At 32.0% G+C, this 21,899-nt stretch overlaps 2 protein-coding genes across 8 annotated transcripts; both read right to left on the reverse strand.

Moving 5' to 3' along the window:
- Positions 1 to 158: 158 nt before the first annotated feature.
- LOC149496404 (ceramide synthase 1 LOH3-like) lies at positions 159 to 7,025 on the reverse strand. 4 transcript variants are annotated; one of them, XM_089721153.1, is made up of 8 exons: positions 6,868 to 7,025; positions 6,563 to 6,731; positions 5,860 to 6,089; positions 5,580 to 5,735; positions 5,048 to 5,233; positions 3,284 to 3,468; positions 1,629 to 1,700; positions 1,262 to 1,514 (listed from the first exon to the last, which is right to left on the reverse strand). In XM_089721153.1, exons 2-7 carry the CDS (start codon positions 6,698 to 6,700, stop codon positions 1,669 to 1,671), a joined length of 927 nt encoding a protein of 308 aa, XP_089577279.1. In that variant the 5' UTR covers positions 6,701 to 6,731; positions 6,868 to 7,025; the 3' UTR covers positions 1,262 to 1,514; positions 1,629 to 1,668. The 4 variants fall into 4 exon arrangements, with proteins under 4 accessions (XP_089577281.1, XP_089577279.1, XP_089577282.1 ...); XM_089721155.1 differs by lacking the exons at positions 1,262 to 1,514; positions 6,868 to 7,025 and adding an exon at positions 159 to 554 and having other exon boundaries at positions 6,563 to 6,861; XM_089721156.1 differs by lacking the exon at positions 6,868 to 7,025 and having other exon boundaries at positions 5,712 to 5,735; positions 6,563 to 6,861.
- A 1,078-nt stretch (positions 7,026 to 8,103) lies between these two features.
- Positions 8,104 to 19,442, reverse strand: LOC105650612 (Leucine-rich repeat transmembrane protein kinase). 4 transcript variants are annotated; one of them, XM_089721159.1, is made up of 25 exons: positions 19,199 to 19,442; positions 18,905 to 19,079; positions 17,565 to 17,636; positions 17,408 to 17,476; positions 17,248 to 17,319; positions 16,580 to 16,651; positions 16,424 to 16,495; positions 15,978 to 16,049; positions 15,808 to 15,879; positions 15,649 to 15,720; positions 15,472 to 15,543; positions 14,470 to 14,541; positions 14,316 to 14,381; positions 13,963 to 14,028; positions 13,813 to 13,851; positions 13,595 to 13,647; positions 11,831 to 11,881; positions 11,496 to 11,563; positions 11,207 to 11,402; positions 10,779 to 10,922; positions 10,436 to 10,554; positions 9,732 to 9,942; positions 9,388 to 9,628; positions 8,791 to 8,941; positions 8,104 to 8,609 (listed from the first exon to the last, which is right to left on the reverse strand). In XM_089721159.1, the coding sequence occupies exons 1-25, from the start codon at positions 19,314 to 19,316 to the stop codon at positions 8,166 to 8,168; spliced, it is 2,859 nt and encodes a 952-aa protein (XP_089577285.1). In that variant the 5' UTR covers positions 19,317 to 19,442; the 3' UTR covers positions 8,104 to 8,165. The 4 variants fall into 4 exon arrangements, with proteins under 4 accessions (XP_089577285.1, XP_089577284.1, XP_089577283.1 ...); XM_089721158.1 differs by having other exon boundaries at positions 11,795 to 11,881; XM_089721157.1 differs by having other exon boundaries at positions 11,496 to 11,881.
- Between the last annotated feature and the right edge of the window lie 2,457 nt (positions 19,443 to 21,899).

Consider the following 21,899-nt stretch of genomic DNA (forward strand, 5'->3'; position numbering starts at 1 on the left):
GATTTTGAAGGGGGAAAAGAGTAGCTTATTGACATAACTGAAGTTGCTAATTTGCATCTGAGGAATTAAGAAAACTGGCCAGGCATAAACTCTGCCGTTTGTGAGCCCTAATGAAATGTGATGTAATGCAATCAAAAGAATTTCTAGAGTAATATCCGTTTGGTGAGCTGTAATAAAATGTAATTGGATGCATGTAATAAAATGCATTACATTACAGTTAAAGAAAAGTGAAGGAACAAAAATAAATATGCTATAGCGAAGATCTTATAATAAGTAGGGAGCTTTTTAGAAGAAGATCACACTTTTCACCTTTCTGGTCGGAAAGATGTTCATAAAGTTCAACAAAGCTCAACCACAAGGAAATATGTGAAAGGAGAGGCTCTGCTAGAGGCAAATGGCTGGGTGAGTCCAAAATTTCCAGATACTCTTCTTATCCAAAGCGAGAATAATTAATTTTTGGCCAAGACCTTTTGGCTTCTGTAGACTTCTCTTTCCACCTTGAGTATCTCTATAAGTACTGTGATTGGCCAGCCTAGTTGATCTTTTTTCCTTTTCTGCTCACAAAAGCACTCAATGTGAGATTCTTATTTTACTAGTATCATATGACAACATTCTCAAGAAGGTGGTGAAAATGTCGTATTCTGTAGTAGGTCAAGAACCCACAGCCAACTGAAATGAACTCATTCGATTCTAATACATAGTTCAGTTTCAGTTCAATTTAGAAAAAAGTGTATATTTTGATTTTTTTTTTTTTTTTCCAATTCAGTTCAATTTGGAACCGAACTAACGGAATGAACAGCCCTATACAAAAACCAACTAAACGACACAGAGGTTATCCAACATCAGCTGTCATTCAACTAACCCAATTGAACGGATGCTAACAAATATGAAAAGAACTTGAACTTGTAGAAGTATAATATGATCGCAATATTTCTTTGGAAATGCCATATTAGGGTTTCATAAATGTTAACATTTCTGCAATTCCAACCCTTTGGTCCCCCACCAACTATGTAAAACATCAAGGTTAGTTGGAACTTTAGTTTTGATAAATACATTGTGACTGAATTTGTAAAGTATCATGAAACAATTAGATAATTATGAGGTTATGTTAACCTAGATTAACAAAACAAAACTCATCAATTATATATATACATATATATATTAAAGGTGGGACGAAGCATGAAATGTAAGAAATATAAACGTCGATCTCTAAAAGTGATTCATTCAAGCTTTTCAAAATATGTATTAAGAGTACCTCCTGTAAAAAATTGCCATAATATGTATTGCCAGAAGCTAATGCAAAATTTTACATTGGCCAAATCTTGAACCTTAGTCAAGTTTCTCTGCCTTTTTTACTATATTTCTAGTCAATCTCCTAATCTATCCCACCAATTATCATAGAAAAGCACACTGTAGGCGACATAATTTGTTATCATCAAAGATATCTTACACTATACCAGCTTATACATGGAAATGGGAGGAGCATGAACATCGTGGAATGTTACATGAGCCACCTGCACGAAACTAGACAGCATTCATCTCATAAAAGAAAGGAGAAACATGGAAGATTGAAACAAAATACTCTCTCTCATTGAACTGGTGAAACAATAACTCTATTTTAGTATTACCTTCAAAATAGTTTATGTTACATTCTTGTATAATTGATCCTCAATCATCATGCTCATTTTCACCTTCAGAATCTGCATAAACAAAGATAGATATTAGACAAAAGTGTCTGATGCCAGTTCTCTTTTCATCTGAAAACATACCTGTTTGCCTTTGTCATGAGTTGCATACAAGATGAAAACAAAAAGATTGCCATTTTATAGTACAATAAATTTGGATATTTTTTTCTTCCCATATTCAATATCCAAATGAAGAAAGTCAAGGAACATGAAGCATATGATGCATAAGTATAATGCAACTAACAATGACCGAAATATCCTCCAAATTGTGAGATTGGCTAGGAAAGCCAGCAGCAGAATATAATATTCATAAAGGCATGACACAGTTCTCTAATGCTAAAAATAAATAAATAAAAAGGATGCAAATGAAATTGACAACTTGATGTACTTTTCCTGAGCCCATTGAATATAAACAGCATTCTCAAAAATAAATACATAAAAAGGCCGGAAATGCAATTGACAACATGATGTATTTTTCCTGCACCCATTGGATATAAACAACAATTGAATAATGCATAAAAGAAATTGCCTCTTGGAAGGGTTATCAACTTATCATTGTCAGCTATAGTTGCCAATAAAGTTCCTAAACTATGTCCAAAGGTTAATACATAATAGAACAACAAATTAAAGTAAGGTAGAAATTACCAAAGCTACTGATCCTGATAATTTCACTACTGTTGTATTGTACACAATATTGCAGCTAGCCACAGATAAGAGTTAGATATTTAGTAAAAAAAAAAAAAAAAAGTGATAGGATGGTAGGATTAGGTGCCTTTTGCACAAACTTTAGCCTCAAATGCTTAGTAAGGATCATCAGCACCAGCCAGGCAGCCTCGACTTTAACGTAATTTTGAAGAACTTAAGCATTAAAGATTGTTATTATCAACCCAAGTTAAAGTGACACTTTCAAGATAGCCCTAGCCCTACTTATGCTCTGACAGATTGCAATTTTGGCATTAGTTTTCTGCATAAGGTTAGGGTTCATATAATTTTACAGGTTTTATCTGGCAATGCTAACTGCTTGTGGATTTTTAGTAATGATGTCAATAGACAAACGTTCTCATTTTTTAAAAATAATGTTTAAGCTTCTACCATCATATTTTTATCCATTGGAGAATTAACAGTTAAAATCATTTCATATATATTTATACATACCAAACACTTAATAATAATAATTAAGCCCAAAAAGACAACTCATCTCTCCCTTCACTCTCATATTAATCAGCTTATGACCTAAAAATTTGGATGCAGCTTGTAGGTATCAAATGGGAATCATGTGGATATATTATCAGTAACGCTGAAGGGAAAACAAGGACATAAAATAATAAGTCAGTTTGGCATTAACAAAGCTTTAATTCTATGCATGTAGGGCTTACTGAAAGTTAAACTAGATAGAATAGAGAAAAAATAAGAGTCAAGTTGATGTACTAATTTGACAATATTTGGGCATGCTTTTGAGTCCTTAGATGCTGAATACAAAGGCTAAAATTTAACCCTGCAGCTCAGTTTCATTTTCATTTTTCTTCCCCTATTCTGTGTTCATGCCCGAGTATAAGTGCACTGAAGATTGATTCATATTTGGAAATAATGCTCCATACCTGATCGAACATCATCTCCAACTCGGCCTCTTGCTCGGATTTGTTCCACAACCATGCGAATCATCAGTATCCACCAATATATGTTAAAAACAACTATGCAGAATAGAAGTGTGTTAAAGAGATAATAATAGAGAGGTCCATCCACAGCGTGCTTCTCCATGTCCAAGGTCAAAAGCACTTCATAGCTGTCAGTAAAGAAAAGAAAAACGAATAGAAAAAAGGTCAACCAATTATTATAGGTAGAAATTTGATGCTTATTAGATTCCACTTCTTCTTCCATTACTTGTTTCTCACCATCATCTTTATTATTTTTGGGCGGTGAGGAAAAGGCAGAACCATCTACATATCTACAGAATTAAAACTACTGAAGACTATTCTGTTGGGATTCCGAAGAAAGTAAATTAATTTCAAATGGTCAAGTTTGTATTGCTGGAATTAGACAAGCAGTGGGCCAGAACATAGATTGTGCTCTGTGATAAAACAGAAACTGTTGGAGAAAAGGAATTGTACAATTATGTTGAGAATTAGACACGACATTCACAATGTGCAAGTACCACCTAGGTTCACTAAAATAGGGTACAATTTGAATTTCGTAATTTTTTTTTGGTTACAAATGATAATTTTCCACTAAAATATAACATAAATTGCACAATAGTGGCATTCCTAGTAGAGGTTCATTCACCAAAGCAAAAAAAAAAGAATCAAATATAATGTTAGGTGTGAATTTCAACTTTCAAGTTACCAAGGCAGCAAAGGAAAAGTGCAGAGCTCATCCATAAAAAAATTTATTGTCTGTGAACAGTTTGAACTTCGAAAATACCAAATATAAGTTTGAAAATTAACAGGCAATGTTCCATTCAGTACTTGGGCTCCAACAATGTAAGCAAAGAGGCTGATATTCTTTAGTTATTTGCTGGTACAATGCTTCTATAATGTCAAGATTAGTTAGAACTTAGAAACATGCAAAAGGAGAGGGTTAATATTCCCACAATGTGAAGGATATTCTTCAGAAAATACTTCAGCTGTCTATGAGTATGAGTGGGCATGCAAAAACACTTGAAGAGCTAACCATGAAATATTAAGTTAATGGAAACAGAGCTGATTGTATTTCAGTTTTGATGGTGAGGAGACAGTTTTCAGAACAGTGAAGAGGATTGCTGAAAGCAAGGAAAAGTCTCTTGATATTTTGATTTAGAAGAAGATAAGACAAGAGACTGAACACGACAACATTACAACAGCCAAAGAAATCAAGGAATGAAAGAATGAGGGAGATATGCCAAGTGGAGTGCAAGATGACGACCAAAAAGCAGCACTGGGAAAGAAGGTATTCAATATAAGCATTTGGAAAGGAGATCAGAATTTTTTACATAAGTTGAAACTTTTTTATCATATTATGACATAAGTAAGCATTTCTTATTAATATCAAATATCTCGCAAAGGGAATTGAAAGTTAACAAATTGTTCTTTATCTAACATTCTCCCGGTCTTTGTAAGTGAGCTAGCTAAATAAACATATATGCTTTACAATGTTAATCTTACTATCTGTTCTAAAAAGTCTTATACATAAGTTGGAGAAAGATATTTTAAATTGGATTCGAGGACAAAGAACATCTAGAAAATTATGTCCCTGTAGGTAAAAAACTCTCAAAATAAAACTTAACAATAATATTGGGAGAAAATCTCTCAACACATGAGCAATTAATTGTTTTTATGCATCACATCTAATGGGAACCCAAGAACTTATCATGCTGGATGCTAACTCACCTGGTGCTTCGAAGTACCCAGAAAGGATAGTAGATGATGCGAAGTATCGTCCAAGAGAGAACAAAAAGAACAAAAAAAATGCTGGCAACCCATTCATAGCCACTATATCTTGACATTTTCGCGACTTCAAGGAACCCATCAGTTGCATCATGAATGGCTAAAACAATGGAACCAACACGAGCAAATCTGTTACAGGCAGAATATTTTCAATATATTTAGCAAGAATCTTAAATCCTTGTATTGACATCAGAATAACTAACATCTCCTGCACTTTCTTAGCATGAAAGTACAAGAGATGAGTCCTATATAACCATTTGTAGAAAATTCCTGATACTTTTCTTTTCATTATCATTTCCTTATAATACACACATATATACATGTGTCTGCTATGAAGCATCCCCTCAAAATTATTTTCTTCTCTTTTTTGGGCTTATTTTTGTCTATTTCTTTATTTATTTGTCATAGTTAGCACAGATATCAATTCTTTACAGCGTTAGGCATAAAGTTGGATTTGCAGTCCTTCCAAACTGACCTCAATATGTAAGACAAGACAAGAAGAAAGATCGTAGCCACATGATGAGACATGGAAATGACAAAGTCTGAACGTTTTGTTTCCCAGAAAATCAAAGCAAATATAGAGTACGTGTAGAATCCAGCAACATACATGTAAAGTGTTTTCAATTTCAATCTGACCACCATGAAAACAGCTAATCAGCTAAACCTGAAAAGGGATGAAAAATTAAACATGAAAATTAACCTAATTCAGCAATCTAGATGTACGAATAATAAACTAAGTGTTTGATAAGTTTTACTTAAGGTTCTGATCCGGCCAAATTTGATCTCCAGGTCCCACCCAAAAATACTTGGTATCAGTGAACCAGGGCTCATGGAATGAGACAGAAAGTGCCAAAAGCTCTGCAGAAAGAAAATAAACATATTTCCAAGCTGACTCCTTGAATTTATTAATTTTCTTTCTATTTGCACGTGTCCCAACATCCAGTGATGCAGATGCCTTTCCGAAGATCAATCTTCTGGCTAAGTTCTGGAACAAAAATAAACAGCTACGTCAAATCAAACGGGCAACTATGCTAACCTAAAGTTAATTCTCCTCTGAATTTTTAGAATTTATGCAACAATATATGAATTAAAATTGACAGTATCAAAATGTATATAGATCTGGAATACAGTTGATGCTCAATCAATTTCTAAAACCTAAACTACTATTACTATTATATTACTAGTATATTACTATCCAATGACCAATATTTCTACCATTTGGTTTCTAAATCACACCAAGCTCCCATAACAATGAAAAGAAAAAATGAGTCATATTTAAACTATGTTAACATAAAAAAATAAAAAAAAAAAAAAAAAAAAAAAAAAATCAATAACAGCTGCTTAAGAAGCAAGCAAAAGGTTCAACAATAACTAAATAACACATAAATTAATCAAATCCACAATTTAACCGAAAGAAATCTAGAACCCAACAAAAAACACAGTTACAGAGAAAGATACCTCAAAAATGAATGTGTCAAGAAAGAGCCGAACCAAAGGGAAGAAGAGAGCGAAGAAGGGAACGATCATGAAGTCACTGGGAGTTGGGTCTGACTCATATTCCCAATCGAGAAAACCAATGGTTTTTAGAAAACCCATTTTGTTCTTTTTTGAAGGAATTCTTCAGAAACTGAAAGAGAAGAAAATTGTTGAGATCAAAATTACAGAGTCCGTCGTGTTTATGTGGAAGGATACAAACAAATTAGTTGACTTGATTGGAAAAGTTTGTCCCTTGACTTTGACTCTTGCCACTGCTTCAATCTTACCTCTGGCTGCAAATGGATGACGCGGAATCAGGATAGAGAGAAATCCAAACCGTCCGAAATAATTGGTTATGCTTGTCTCAAACTCAATCCAAATGATTTTGATCAGTTGGAGGGTTTGGTACAGGATTACGGTTAGAGCCGTTGAGCGACAGTTAGAGACTACAGAGCTTAATTATGGGGTTTTTTTTTTCTTTTATATATTATTATTATTATTATTATTAGAACTATAGAAAATTTATGCCGTAAAGAACGAAGAAATAAAGCAAATTAATCATTATTATTTTTTATTCATGTAATGTGTCAGGGTAACATTGAGAAATATTTAACGATAGTATTTGTCCCCTTAATTAATAAAATAAAAAATTTATAATCGAGAGAATTTGAATTTGAAATCTTTCGATTATTAATTTTTTTAAAAAATTACTACATTATTATATGTATTGAAAGATTTAATTGATAATTAACGAAGTTTAAGGATTAAAATTGTAAAAATCAAGTTTCCGAAAAATGTAAAAATCAAACTTGATTGATTATTATAATTATTTAATTTTCTAAAGTTGGTGAACTCGCCTTTTTTCCATATAGAAAATAAGTCTTGAGCCTAACCAAAATTTACGACCTAATTTAGGTCAAGTAGTTCAGCATAAATTTGTCATAGATTTATCCTTGCTTTTGCTTTTCTTTTTCTTTATAAGGTAAGAATATTTATGTCAAAATGCCATTATACCGTCTTGTGCCATTTATATATTTTAATCTTTGAAAATTTAACATACCATCCAAATGCATTCAACTCATATTTTATGTTTATTGAAAAAAAAAATCATTAAAAAATATAAAATTAAATTCGCAATAGCATAAGACTTTTGAGCTTCTCAGCATAATAGAGATCCTAAAAAGCACACTTACAATGATTGAAGTCGCTTATCATTCCAACCAACACCTTATTAGTTATATAATTAGAATACATTTTGATAATTTTAGGCCTACACCTCAATGGTAAAACCATAAAAATTATTAAAACATTAGGTGTAACAATGGCAACTATTTCTAGCTTATCTACACAAAATCCACTGTCTGCTAATTGGAACGGTTGGATTTTTATGTTTGTAAGTTATAACAATCTAACTTCAGTTTATGGTAATATTACAGTGTTTCATTGTTATTTATTTGTTTTCTTTTTCAGTTTTTATTGCCATTTTTTTTTTTTTAATTTTCATTATCATATATTTGATCAAGTTTTATTGCCAGAACTTACCCACTACCATATACACTTAAGGTGTGAAACGGTACAAAATTGACTAGTTGAAGTTTCCAGCTGCGTCTCCTAAAAGATTGGCAGCCTCATCTGTTTCTAAATGGGAACTTGGACTGGATTCTGCTAAACAAACTCTTAAAATTCTATCAGTCTCTTGCATATCTATATATGAATTTGAGGAATCAGAGTATGGACCGTTTGTCGACAGACTTTGGCTCCGGCTCGGGTTCTGCCAGAAGTGATTTCTTATAGCCTTGTATTTTGTGTTGATGGCTGAAAACCCAGGATCAGAAAGAAGGTCCTGAACAGCGGTTCGACCTTCGAGCATGCTCACAACTTGAGACATTGTAGGCCTGAGTGTTGGAGATGCATTGGTGCATAAAAGAGCTACATTTAGCATCAGCATTGCTTCCTCTGATGAATAGGCAGACCCCAACTCCGGATCAACTAGCTCCAGCAGACTTCCTCTCTCTTGCAAAACATAAGCCTGTTATAGAAAACCAGAGAAAATAAGGATGGTTTATTGCTTCGAATGTCACACTTTAAAAATTAATATAAAATGAGAAAGTTCTAATAAATCCTCAAATTTTGGTCTTAATTGTTAAAAAGGAAAAAGAATAATCTCTTTCTCAAGGAAGCAAAAGAAAAATTTGGAGCAACTTAATTACCCAGTCAAGAAGGTAAACAAATTCTTCTTTTGGCCTGTAATTTGTGTTGCTCTTTCCACTGACAATTTCCAATGCAACAACTCCAAAGCTATAAACATCTGCTTTGTTGGTTAAGTAGCCACGCATTGCATATTCAGGAGCCATATAGCCACTGCAAAATCAAGTCAAACAAACTTGAGACATATGCTTCAGAGATTTCATTTACATGGATTTAACATGTAATGGAATTACATAATTTGAGAAAGGAATATCTAAATTATAATGACGAAAAGTACAAATATAGATTTTAGGTTAGAAATTTTAACAGAAAAAAAGTAGCAAGTTCAAGGTTTGAATAAGGATACTTCGTGAAAAACGCTGGAAACAGTAATCAAAGTACATAAACCACAAAGTTTGAAAATATGTTTTAAAGCCTATCAATTGCAAAATGGAGATTTGACAAAAACAGGTTTTGACATGTGACATACCAAGTTATAGAATGATGTAGAACTCTGATTTATTAGAAATTCAGAAATATGTTTTTTGAACCCTAGTTAAAACTAGAAAAAAAAAAAAAAAAAAAAAAGAAAAAAGTACATAATGTTCTTAAGAACTTACATAGTTCCCGCAACTCGGGTGCTAATGTGGGTATTGTCATCTTCATTTAGCTTTGCCAGACCAAAATCTGAAATTTTGGCATTTAAATCTTTATCAATCAACACATTGCTTGTCTTGATATCCCTGTGCACAATCTTTATTATTGACTCCTCATGGAGGTATGCCAAACCTCTAGCCACACCCAGACAAATTTTCTGCCTGGTAGGCCAGTCAAGTTTCAACCTGCTTGTTGGATTCTTCCCTGTAAATAATTGAAGCAAAAGCCCATCAATTTCCAGTGCCTTAACAATACTTTATTTCAAAGCTGTATGCAGGGCTTGTTTGGGTACAAGTACCAAACTCACCAAAAAGAGCACGGGATAGACAATTATTTTCCATGTATTCATATATAAGCAACAACTGGTTTCCTTCAACACAACATCCATATAGCTTTACAAGATTTGGATGTTGAAGTGCAGATATCATGCCTATCTCATTTACAAATTCACGGTTCCCTTGCTTAGACTTTGAGGAGAGCTGCTTCACGGCAATTATAGTTCCATCAGATAGTTGACCCTGCATTCAATACTTAAAACTTCTTATTAACAAAGTTAAGTAGCAAACCATAAAATCCAAAAGGGTGTAGAAATTTAAAATGAATTGCGTATTGTCAATTGAGAATGATATTGCTACTTCTCTTTGGTTCACTTCTGCTCTCTTTTTAGATTTCTAAAGGCAAATGTATCTATGTTCCAAAAATGCTTTAAGGAACATAACGATTATTTAGAAATAAATGCAAAAGAACCTAATATAATTTCTTGGGATTAAGGTGGCTCATCTGAACCCTTTAAAATTCAAAACTGGAGCTTGCAAGTCCATTTTACTATGCCAAGTATATTTTGCATATTTATATCCACTTTAGTGTTTTCTTTATTTTGTGTTTGCTACAATTTCTTGATGAAAACTAAAAGTAAAAGAACTCAGATAATTTATGGATTTCATTTAGATAATAAAGATGATTATTTTCATTTTGCAGTTCATAGGGAATATTAATGAGACATGCAATTACCTTGTAAACAGAACCAAAACCACCCTCTCCAACTTTGTTTGCTGCATCAAAGTTCTTCGTGGCAGCTTTTATTTGTTTTAACGTGAAAATTCCTGTCTGCAGATCTAGACCCCTCAACTCTGCCACCATACAGTTTTGTATGTCAGTACAGAGAATGATCTATTGAATCATAACCTTGTTACGGTAACAAAGATTAGTGTTAGACCCGAGGTAATAGCCGTTGATTTTGATGATAACAAAAGCAAATATAATTAAGGACTAATGTTTTAGAAAATGTGTCTCAGGTATTAAATCACTGCTTAAGCTAATTTGAGAGCTTGAACTAGCCTCAAATGTTTAATACCTTTATCTGCATAGACTTTGCCTCCCAGACAGCCTTTCCTCCACATGATACACAGGACCAAAAGGACAAGAAATACGGCTCCCGCCACAGTGCTAGACACTATGATCTTCTCCTTTTCATCATTATCTGAAGGTGGTTTGAAGTCTGTGCAAGCAAAGGAACTATTGCTGATCAATGAATATATGGGAATAAGTAAATAAATGTAGCGGTAATTACTGAACTTTAGGAACACAATTGTTTCAAATTTCTTAATACTGATATCCCTTGGCAAAATTTCAACTCATTAGATTGTATACATCAGTTTAACTGGGGAAATTAAATTGATGTCAAAAAGTTTCCTCACAATATTGTCAAAATTAAAGCCAAACATTTTCAACCTTAGGCTATTTAAGTATAAGGTGAAATGTTGAGAAGATTTTTTATCTTACTTGGATCTACTGATATGGCTGAAATAAGAGGGCCATAAGTTCCTCTAACTGGAATGCCTGTTGTCCCTTTTCCAGCCCAATAAAAGTGAATCTTTAATGTGTGGCTTGTTACAGTCACAGTAAATTTCTTTACAATTGGCCTACCAGTGCCACCAGCTTCTTCTACAATGTTAAAATCTTTCAAAACCAACTTTTCCTGTATAAAATCAAGCCATAAATGATAAGCATTTATAGATAAAAAAATTCATGCAGTTTTCTTTTTTTCTTTTTAGTATGATAATTTATTTACCTGGATATAAACATCAAAAATACGCCTCCCAAGACTATTAAATGAACTATCATTTATGAAAACAATCTCTGCAAAGTGGAGGTTTACTGTGTAATTCCCATTTATAAGGCAAAGTCCATAGTAAGTAAGAGAGATAGGAGAAACACGTGCTGTGGTGTACAGTTGTGCATCAGGAGAAGATACATTGGATATAGCAGATGTATTGATCTGAATATAGGGATCAGAATCAATGTTATTGTCCATAAAGTTTCCAGTGCTGCTAAATGCCCAAGACTGACTTGTGTAAAACATAGAAGCACCTCTTGGCTCTAAATCAGCTTGGTATGTGGTGTTACCTCCAGCAATCATCTCTTCACCGCCGCAATTAATATACAAGGAGTAATACTCTGAAAAAAAATTACAATGCACAGAAGAAAATGAATATTTGTCCAAAAAATATAAAATGAAAGTGACATGGAAAAACCTAGTTCATTCAATTGGACTAGCATCTGTCTTAGGCTCTTCCCTCTCTCCCACCTTCATCTTATTTCCTAATCTCAATAAATTTATTGTCTCTTGCTCAAATTAGATTCTTAAAAGCAATTTAGAACTTCAAGAAAATTTTTAAACAAAATCCTAAATTATCCTGAATTTCAGAAGCTTAACTATATCTCATGACCAACAAGGAACTATGTGTTTATGTCCTACAGTTCAACTGTTCCTGCTATGATGCAGGAAGATTACTTTAAGATTAATTTCTGAATCACTGATCGAATTGAAATGAAGTTGGGATACTAGTGGCTTTCTTATAATTATCATTTTCCTTTTCTCCGTCTTACCTGCACAAAGAGGCATACAAAACTCTCCTTTCATTCAATATTGTTTAGTATTCATTTAAATCATAATAGTAGACTGTCCTCAGTCATTTGTTCCAATTTTCTGTTAGTGGTAGAATTTCCATCCCAATAATTGTAGGAAGTTATACCTCCACTTTCCCATTTTCCATGTTTCGTGGGTGGTTAATCTACCAAATTTGTATTTAGGCGCAGCTAAGGAAATAAAGATTATCTATCATTCAGAATCTAAACCAAGTCTTGAGTGCTTTTGTTGAGACTCTGGGCTCTAGAAGCAATTAATCAAATCAAATTCAATTATATATTTAATATTGGGCTTATAATGAGTTGGCCTTACCTTTAATACAAAATGACCTAAGCCATTTTGGTTGGTTCACCCTTCACATTATATGCCCTTTTAGTTAGTTGTATTTATCCGATGTGGGATTACCCACATACTCCAACACTCTCCCCTCAAGTGGGACTACCCACTTGACAAGCATACGATGGCCCAACACGGGTCCATCAGGGTATACCCAACACGAGAACTTTCCTCATGCAGGTTCGGGTCTCAGGCTCTGATACCATGTTGAGAATCTGAGTTCCTGTGTTGGAGTATGTGGGTAATCCCATATCGGATAAATACAACTAACTAAAAGGGTATATAATGTGAAGGGTGAACCAACTAAAATGGCTTAGGCCATTTTGTATTAAAGGTAAACCCAACTCATTATAAGCCCAATTTAAATATATAATTGAATTTTATTTGATTAATTTGCTCCTACAACCCAGATTCTCAACGGCTTTAAACTCATAGATGATAGATTCTCTCTTCACGAATCTGTCCTTTTAACCAGAGGTCGAAGAAAGAAATCCAGCACACCTACACCTAGCCTACCCCAGCTTACACTCTACCCTTACTCACACAGACCCATAACTCTATCCATTTCTAGGGACCCAACACTTATGCTTTAAATTAGTGAGAAAACTTATAAAAAAAAAAAAAAAAGAAGAGATATCAGGTCCTTTCCTCAATTACTAATTCATATTCAATATGGAAGCAGGAGTCCAAGCGACTTAAATTTTGAATTTCTAAATGTGATTGTTATTGCATGAGAAAGAACTCAAATACACTGTACACACATCCCATGCAGAATACTTCTTTAAACTCTAATTCAAGTTCTTTCACTCCCTTCAAACTCCACTAGCTGTCAACTGAATCAGAGTATGCCAATTGCATGAGGATGCATATTTTTGTGTAACTTTATGCTTAAATGATTTACTCACTTTTATTTGAAGAACATGGAAAGTTCTGTTTCAGGCATGAATGGACTTTACTTCTGTGACACAAGAAAAAGAAGCACACAGTACCATTAGTCAGCAATAAATTAAATAAGACATAAAGATCCATAATTTAAAGGGGGAACAAAAAAGAAAATGGACAATAAGAATATGCTTTGATATTCAATTTCAACTATTTGATAATACGTATCCAAGATTCTTACAATTTCTCCGTTGATGATGAGTAACTCTCTACTAAGTTCCTGAAGAAGTAAACAAAACATTTTACTATAATGCTTATAAATAAGTATTTGAGTGATAAAACAAGGACAAGAAGAAGAATAAGAAGAAGAAATATTTTTCATTATACTCACACGCTCCCTCGAGGACATTCAATTGGGCTTGAGCTTTCCCATGAGAAATTATTATCAGAAATATCCCTGCAGACAAAATGTGGAAAACATCATGAGCTGTCACGTATATGGTTCAAGAATAGCTTTAGTAAAACAATATCATCATATGATTTCCTTGTGAGCTTAACATGACTTCACAATTGAACGGAGTGAGTTACATTGGTTAATGCGACATTATTTTGCACATCCTATTTAAGATGCTCCAGAAACAAATGGTTCAAAATAAGAATTGCCTACAAGCTGTTTACCAGGAAAACTTTGGGAAGGAGTGGAACTTCAAACTTGAAAATAAATGTCAAGGAAATAAAACTTACACATTCTTGTTCCTTTCAAGCACCCATTCTGGTACAGATCCAGTGAGCTTGTTTCCTGTCAAGTACCTAAGGAAATAATAAATAGTAAATGTTATGCTAGCTCCAAGAGCCTATAGTTGATTATAAATAATAATTACTTGGGAAATCCACTTACATAAAGTCTGCTTTCCCCAAGTAAGAAAATGATGTAGGAATTTCCCCAGTTAAGTTATTGAAGCTCAGATCTCTACATTGATAAGGAAAATCAGATAACATGAGAAGAAAATGGGAAAATAGAAAAACTCAGAAGGAACTGTTTGTTTGCATGTGTATGGTTTTTTGGCTGACATGTTTATTGTCATGAACCAAAGTGATTCAGCAAACTACTTTTAACATTTGTTGTCTTTTTATGTCTGTGGTTCATTTAATGCTTGATATTTTTGTGAGTTGATTCAAACTATTACAGTAATGGCAGCAATGCTTGCTGTTACAACATGCGTGGACTACAAGCTTTTGGTGAAAATTATTCTAACTTTAGGGGCAAAATATTGGTGTACTTGTGCTCTATAACTAGAGTAAGATCTGTATGCAAGTTTTACCCATGCTAGCAGTAGCAGAGGACGGTTCGTGATTCTGAAATTTGCAGAGACTACGGCCATAATTGAAAATCAGACATGGTTCCCAAGTAATGCTTTTCATTACCAAAAAGGCAAAGAAGATCATTACCTTGCACTTTTAAAAAAACATGAGGTGAAAAATTATCAAGTTTGAGTTTATAAACCATTAAAAATCTGCAAATGGAAATTTCAAAATAAGATGATGATTAATGGATATCTTCCAAACGGCAAACTATGAATAATGTCAAATTCTTTTCTTTTTTCCCCTTTTTTGAAGAAATTCCCATACTGAAAACTATTGTAACTATTTAGGACTATTGCTTATGTAATAAACAATTCGCTTCCTTTTTAAATTAAATGTAACAAGACAGAAAAATCTACAAGTAAATTCTAGTCTTAGCTAGGATTATGATGGCCTTTACTGATGGAGATATTTTAAAGCCGAAACAAGCGCATCAAGATACACTACAAGGAAGATAAATGCGATTTTTGTTCCTTGCATAATAAGGAAGACAAAAATCTAAGGACCTACTACTGCCTTTTCCGGTGAAGCTACTTACAGATTTTTCAGTTTTTTCATGTGACCAATATATTCTGGGATCTCATCAGACAGCAAGCAATTCCTCAGTATCCTGCATTTGACAATGATGTTAAATATTTATATCTACTTGAAATGCACAACAAAGGGTGGGAGTACAAGCAGAAAAGGACATTTAATCAGAACAACTCCAACTCACAATGCCTTAATAGATTCCATATTACTCAAAGGTGGGAAAGTTGAACCTTTTCCTTTCAGGTCACTGATTCGTCTGAAAGTCAAAGAAAAGCAAAAGCAATCTCTTAAAACTCCTTGTCTATGAAGCCAAAATAAGAAGTGAGATATTATGATAACATACAGATCACTTAGGTTTTTCAAAGCAGAAATGCTAGAAGGTATAGGTCCCTCAAGTCCGCTACCCTGTATATGCCTGTCAAAAAGATGACAGAATTTAAACCAAAAAGAAAACTCTATATAAATTATCTCAAAAAAATTGTAAACTGTAAAAGCCTCAGGTTGGAAACTCACAGTTTCTGTATATGCGTCCATTTATTGATGAAAGTGGGTATAGTTCCTGAGAAATTATTATCACTTATCCTCCTAAAAGGTGTCAAAAAAAAATAAAAATAAAAAATAAAATAAAAAAAAAAAAACTTAGAAGGTGTTCCAGGTAATTATTTTTACAGATGCAAACACATAGGAAATTACAAACATGAAGAAACTGATTTAAGGAATTCCAGTAAAATTGTTATTGGTAAATGTTGTTGTTTTACATCATTAGAGCATAAACAAAAGGTTGGAATACTTAAACAATCACAATTACAATAAATAAAAATTATTGGCAGCAGAATCAGTTGGAATAATTTATCAGCTCGTTTTCCCGGTGAAATCCAATTCAAAGTACAGATATTAATGTAGGTCATATAGTTGTTTTGTGATTTCAACTAAAAAAATACAACAAGCTGTCTACTTACATATCAGTCAAGTTGGTCAACTTGCTTAGTTCTGTGGGCAATTTTCCTGTGAAAGCATTTGATGAGAGAATACTGAAGAAAAGATAATAAATAAGTACGACGTCGAAAATAGATCAAGTTCAATAATCAATGGGCATAAAGAAGACAAGGACTTACAATTTCTGTAGATTGATTAATTTTCCAATTTCTCGTGGAATGGATCCTGAAAACCTATTTCCCTCAACGCTTCTGCAACATATAAGCATTAATGTCATATCTTATAAAACAATTCAAGTCTATGTTTTACAGAATTTAATTTCAAATATAAGCTTTGTTTATAGAAATGAATTTATTTGTAAATTTTTATCCACAAATTATATTTTATTTAATTATATTGAATTCTATAAAATTAGAGGTTGTTTGGTATAAATGCATTCCATAAAACTTCAAGGAATTAATTTATAAATTCATACTTGTGGTTTCTTATGAATGAAAATTCATTTTTATTCTATATTTTCAATTTTATGAAATTGGTTATACATGAGCCAAATTCTACTAAAATTAATAGAATTTGTAACTGAACTTCAAACTTAAAAAAGCTACAAGCTAATAAAGCTAATGAATTTTAAGAATATGTTAAAAAGCTACACTTTAGAGAAAAAGATAATGGCAACCATTTGTTGATTTGTTGATTTCATTTATTGATTTCATTTATACCAAACAAGCCTTGGGTAAAACCATTTGTATATTTTTTCCAAATTCAATCTTTCACAAATAGTAATCATCAATAAATCATTAGAATTAAAACAAGAAAAGGAACAAAAAAGAGAGAGAATTCAACATACAGGTTTGTGAGAGTGGTGATGTTGGTAAGAACTTTTGGAAATGAACCAGACAATCGATTCCCCATAAAAGAGCTACACGAACATAAGAAAATAATACATTATAGGCTAGTTTATATGGTTAAAATAGAGAGAATCAAAGAACAAAACAGAGTATACTTACAGATTGACTAAGCGCAGGGTAGCCCATTGAGAAGGTATAGACCCAGTGAAGCAATTGCGACTGAGGTCCCTGTTTAACAGTCGAGTGATGGGTCAAGCTATAACTGAAAAGTATTTATATTACCAATCATTCAAAGAGAAAACTGTTATATCCTTACAGTAGTTGAAGGTGGCGAAGCTTGGAAAACTCTGGTGGGATAGTTCCAGATAGGTTTTGAGCCTTTAAGGCACTGCACACATTCATGCAATAAATTATAACGTCAATAACTCAGAAACAGCCTCAAATTATTAAAAAAAAAATCATATATTATTTCAGTTTTCAGTTTTTTTTTTTTTTTTCCTTTTTATGCTAAAGCAAGTATTTTTAATATACTATAAAATGAATTTTCATTTCTTTTTATTTAAAAAAATTAAATTGGCTATTCTCAAAAAAAAAATAAAAAAAATAAAAAAATGAACTGGCCAAATTAGTGAGCTTAAAGGAGGTTGCTCTGCTCTGTAATATTATTTTAGTTTATAGCTCCGCTGATAAATAAAATAAAAAAGGAAAAAAAAAACTTGGAGTGCTGAGAAAAAGAAGGAAAAAAGATTGAGGTTTTATTTTATTCCTTTAAGGAAACGTCTTTTTAAATAATAACTTTTTTTAGTATTTCCTAGTTTGAAAAGATTTTATTTTTGAAATTAGTTTTTAAATAATAACCTTTAATTTTTGGGTCAATAAAATCCAATTTTTGTTGAATTAATATAAAAAAATATTTTAACACATTTAAAAAGAAAAATAAAAAATTGATATTTAATACTATAAACGATAAACATTGATTTCTGGAAAATTAAAATTGATTTTTTATATTTTATTTTTCTCCATTTTTCTTTTATTGGACAAGGTAAAAAATATGTAAAAATAAAAAATAAACATGTATAATTTTGTTTCTTTTGAGTTTTTCGTTGATAAATTGAATTAAGTAAACATAACTATGATGAATTTTGATTGTTTGTGGTATTATACAATATGTTAAAAACTTTCATTTGAATTAAATAAAATAGTCTTGCAATTCTCTTTTTTTTTTTTTTTTTTTTACCTTTGAATTTTTATCTTTTAAAAAAAATGAGAATAATGTTAGTATATTTTTATACAAACAATAATTGGATTTAAATGATCCAAAAATAAAGGTACTGTAAACATCAACTTTAAAAAAAAAAAAAAGAAGCTTTCATTGCTTCAATCGCTTTCCAACCCCACGTGTTTGCAATATTTTTAACTTTCTTAACCGGAGATAATGAATCCCTACAATCTCCTCCAAATATCTTAAGTGGATCCCACACAGAAAATGACCCTACAGCGGAACCATCGAATGAGGCATGGCCCAATTATCACAAACCCACGCGGCCGCCGCTGGCCACCGGCCTCCGCCACCACTATCCCCACCCCAAACAAACACACAGGAGAAATTTATCAAACAGGTAGCAGCAGACAATAATGGCTAAAGAAGAGTAATACATGCTTACTACACGGCAAGTCGTATTGTTATTGAAGCTGCAATTACAGTACACGCTGCTCTCAAATCCTTTCCTTTCATCCAAAACTCTCCAATTCCCTTCTCCACTGCATGGATCCTTCCCGAAATCCCAATCTTTCTTCCCTAGTTTCTTCGCTATATCTTTCAATACCTTAACTGCAAAAATTAATTAGTAAATATGTAACCTTAATAGAAGAATCAATACTAATTATGGAAAGCGGAGAAGATTAGAAGAAAGCTGAAGATGTGTTAACTACATTAAATTATTGCAGTACCTTCTGATGGGTGAAGCTTAGCAGTGGCTGCAAATCCAAAGGAAAGAAAAGAGAAGAAGGAAATGGAACAGATTATAGGAATAAGAAGCAGCTTTGGACTTGCCAAATGAGTTCTCATTTCTTTCTTTTTTTTTTCTTGCTCTTTTTTTTTTATGAGCTCTGAAGCTTTTTGGCTTTCCTCTCAGTTGAGAAAAAGAGAAAGAAGGAGACAAGATTTATTATAGAAAGAGGTGTAATGAATGGACGAGGACCAACTGTGACAATATTTAGTATTAGACTGTATTATTTAATGATTACGATCATAGGGCAGCATTTTTTTTGTATAATAATATTATAACATGCGTGTTTAAAGCCAAGTGGTCAATCTCTGATTGTTGTTTACATTTGTTAATCAAGGTTATTTTCTTATAATTAGTACTTGTCAACAGCTGATGGATTTTATCCCTTCCCTCAACATTCTTTAGCTTGTATTTGTAATTGTAATTCTTGCTCCCTATAAATTGCGTTGCTCGTAATGTCTTGACCCAGTTTGCATTGGAATTTTGTATGTCTATTTCGATAAACAGTGCAGATTGTAATATATTTAATATGTTTTTTACATAGTATCTAATGGAGAAAAAATATAATTAATTTTTTTTAGTATAATTAATGTCAAGTGTTATATACACTTACTCTTAGTGTGCAGTATAATTAATTTTAGGATTATATTATCTTTTGCCTTTTTCTTTTTTTGTTTCTAGATTTGTCATAAGTCAGCCAAATTCCAACGAGGACTATGTGGGAGCTGGGATTTTTGAATGTCAGCTAAGCCTATGTTATTCGCAACTGTGCATTCAGGGATTAGATCCTCAAATTTTATATGCACTTATTATATTGATTGGTCACTAGATTTTTTTTTTTTTTTAATATTTAGAAATGGATCTAAACTTGGATCAATTGTCAAGATATATATACACTTATGATTAACTATATTTTGGTGTGTGATTGGTCACTAGATTAATAAATTGAGACCGAAGCAAAATTTATATACGAGAGAATTGAAATATATATATATATATATATATATATTTTTTTTTTTTTTTTTTTTTTTGAGAATGTATGTTTTAATACTTGAGAGAGCGAAATCTAATCTAATATATAATATATGTAAGGGTTAATTATCACTTTTTTTGTACGTTAAATAGTATGCATAGAGAATATTATATAATTTGCACAATCAACTGTAATTACAACAATATCACAGTTGATTAACCCCTGATATAACAATATCAAAATTTTCATGGCCTAACCCAGAAGGATTATGAATGCATATTACAGTTAAAAAATTAAAAATATAATTAATAAAGTGTTAATTGAAATTGCAAATGATTTTAATATTTTAAAAATAATAATACATTTTTTAATAACCATTTCGATATTGTAATCATTTTTTAAAAAATGGATTCTTCAATTACTTATTTGCTTGTAATTCCATATGATCACCCTACGTGAATGTGAAACTGACGTGGCTGGCGATTTTCTTTCAACCGAACTCATATCATTCATATGTATAACTCTTTTTTAATTTATTTCTTTTTTTAAACTGGCCTAACTCATTAACTCTTGTCATGTGTAATGTAAGTCATTCCATTCCTTGCTCACGTGCTTTTGTTGGGTATTTTTTTAAAAGAATTTTTAGTATTAAGTTATTTCACGTTATTAGTTAATAATACTTTATATGTAATTTTTAATATATAGTATACATAATGTATCTGTACCTAAGACTGATTATATTATACTAATTAATTCATATTAGATTCACTATTTAATACAGCGATGAATTTTTCATTGAGAAATCCGATGCACTGACGTAACATTGCATGTTATATAATAGGAAATAATCATTCTCTGAATTCACTAAATCTGTAAAAATATTTGTGATAAAATAGTTCGAATTTAAAATCTTTCACTTCTCACGCAAGTAAAAATACTTCTCGATCGATTTTTTTCAATATTAACACGGCGGTTATCAACAAAATATAGACGGCTAATATATTTCCATCAGCTTCGATTCTGCAGGGTTTGACTTTGAACGTAAAGGAGGGTTTGAAGTTATGATTTTAGGCTTCAAAATCAATTGTCCATTTCCAATAAGAGTAGTAGGCGTAGCAAGCAAACAAAGAAAGCCGACAGTCATAGTTCAGTTTAAAGCTATACGCGTTTTATGGTAGGGAACAGATAAATAGTTACCAGTTTGACAGCGAAAGAAGTCTATCCTTATTCAACGCCAACCCATTACAAAATTAATAGGTACGGATTTGAGTTTACCATGTGATTATCTTATTAATCACTACTCATGATTTAATCAAAATCACCTATGATTCATATTACTAGGAGGTAAATTTTTTTTCTGTATTTATTAATAATACCTATTACCCAATTTTAACAAAATTCTCACGTTCATTGGGAGTTAAAATTAGTAGGCATTCTACTTTTTATATTTTAATTAATGAATTATTGCAAGTCTTTTTGTATTTAATTTTTGACACATTGATTTATGATATTTATTTCAATTTACCCTAGTTGTGATACGAATATATATATATATATATATATATATATATATATATATATATATATATATATATACTACTAAAAGTATACTCTCATCCTCTCCTTAACGGGAGACGATAGACTAATTCCTTTTAAGGCGAAAAATAAA

Source organism: Jatropha curcas, chromosome 5 (assembly GCF_041381405.1).
Source record: "Jatropha curcas cultivar XTBG-Jc1 chromosome 5, XTBG_Jcur_1.0, whole genome shotgun sequence".
Taxonomy (NCBI): Eukaryota; Viridiplantae; Streptophyta; class Magnoliopsida; order Malpighiales; family Euphorbiaceae; genus Jatropha; species Jatropha curcas.

What these genes read in the sequence shown, in the direction of transcription:
- LOC105650612 (XM_089721157.1), bottom strand. Translation starts at nt 19,316, where the DNA reads ATGAGAACTCATTTGGCAAGTCCAAAGCTGCTTCTTATTCCTATAATC. An exon ending in CTTGAAAGGAACAAGAATGT is followed by an intron (nt 14,029 to 14,315) that starts GTAAGTTTTATT and finishes TTTTGTCTGCAG; the next exon opens with GGATATTTCTGATAATAATT. An exon ending in GTTTTGGTTCTGTTTACAAG is followed by an intron (nt 9,943 to 10,435) that starts GTAATTGCATGT and finishes TATTGAATGCAG; the next exon opens with GGTCAACTATCTGATGGAAC.
- LOC149496404 (XM_089721155.1), bottom strand. Translation starts at nt 6,700, where the DNA reads ATGGGTTTTCTAAAAACCATTGGTTTTCTCGATTGGGAATATGAGTCA. An exon ending in TGGGTACTTCGAAGCACCAG is followed by an intron (nt 3,469 to 5,047) that starts GTGAGTTAGCAT and finishes CTTTACTGACAG; the next exon opens with CTATGAAGTGCTTTTGACCT. An exon ending in TGGAGATGATGTTCGATCAG is followed by an intron (nt 1,701 to 3,283) that starts GTATGGAGCATT and finishes TTGTTTATGCAG; the next exon opens with ATTCTGAAGGTGAAAATGAG.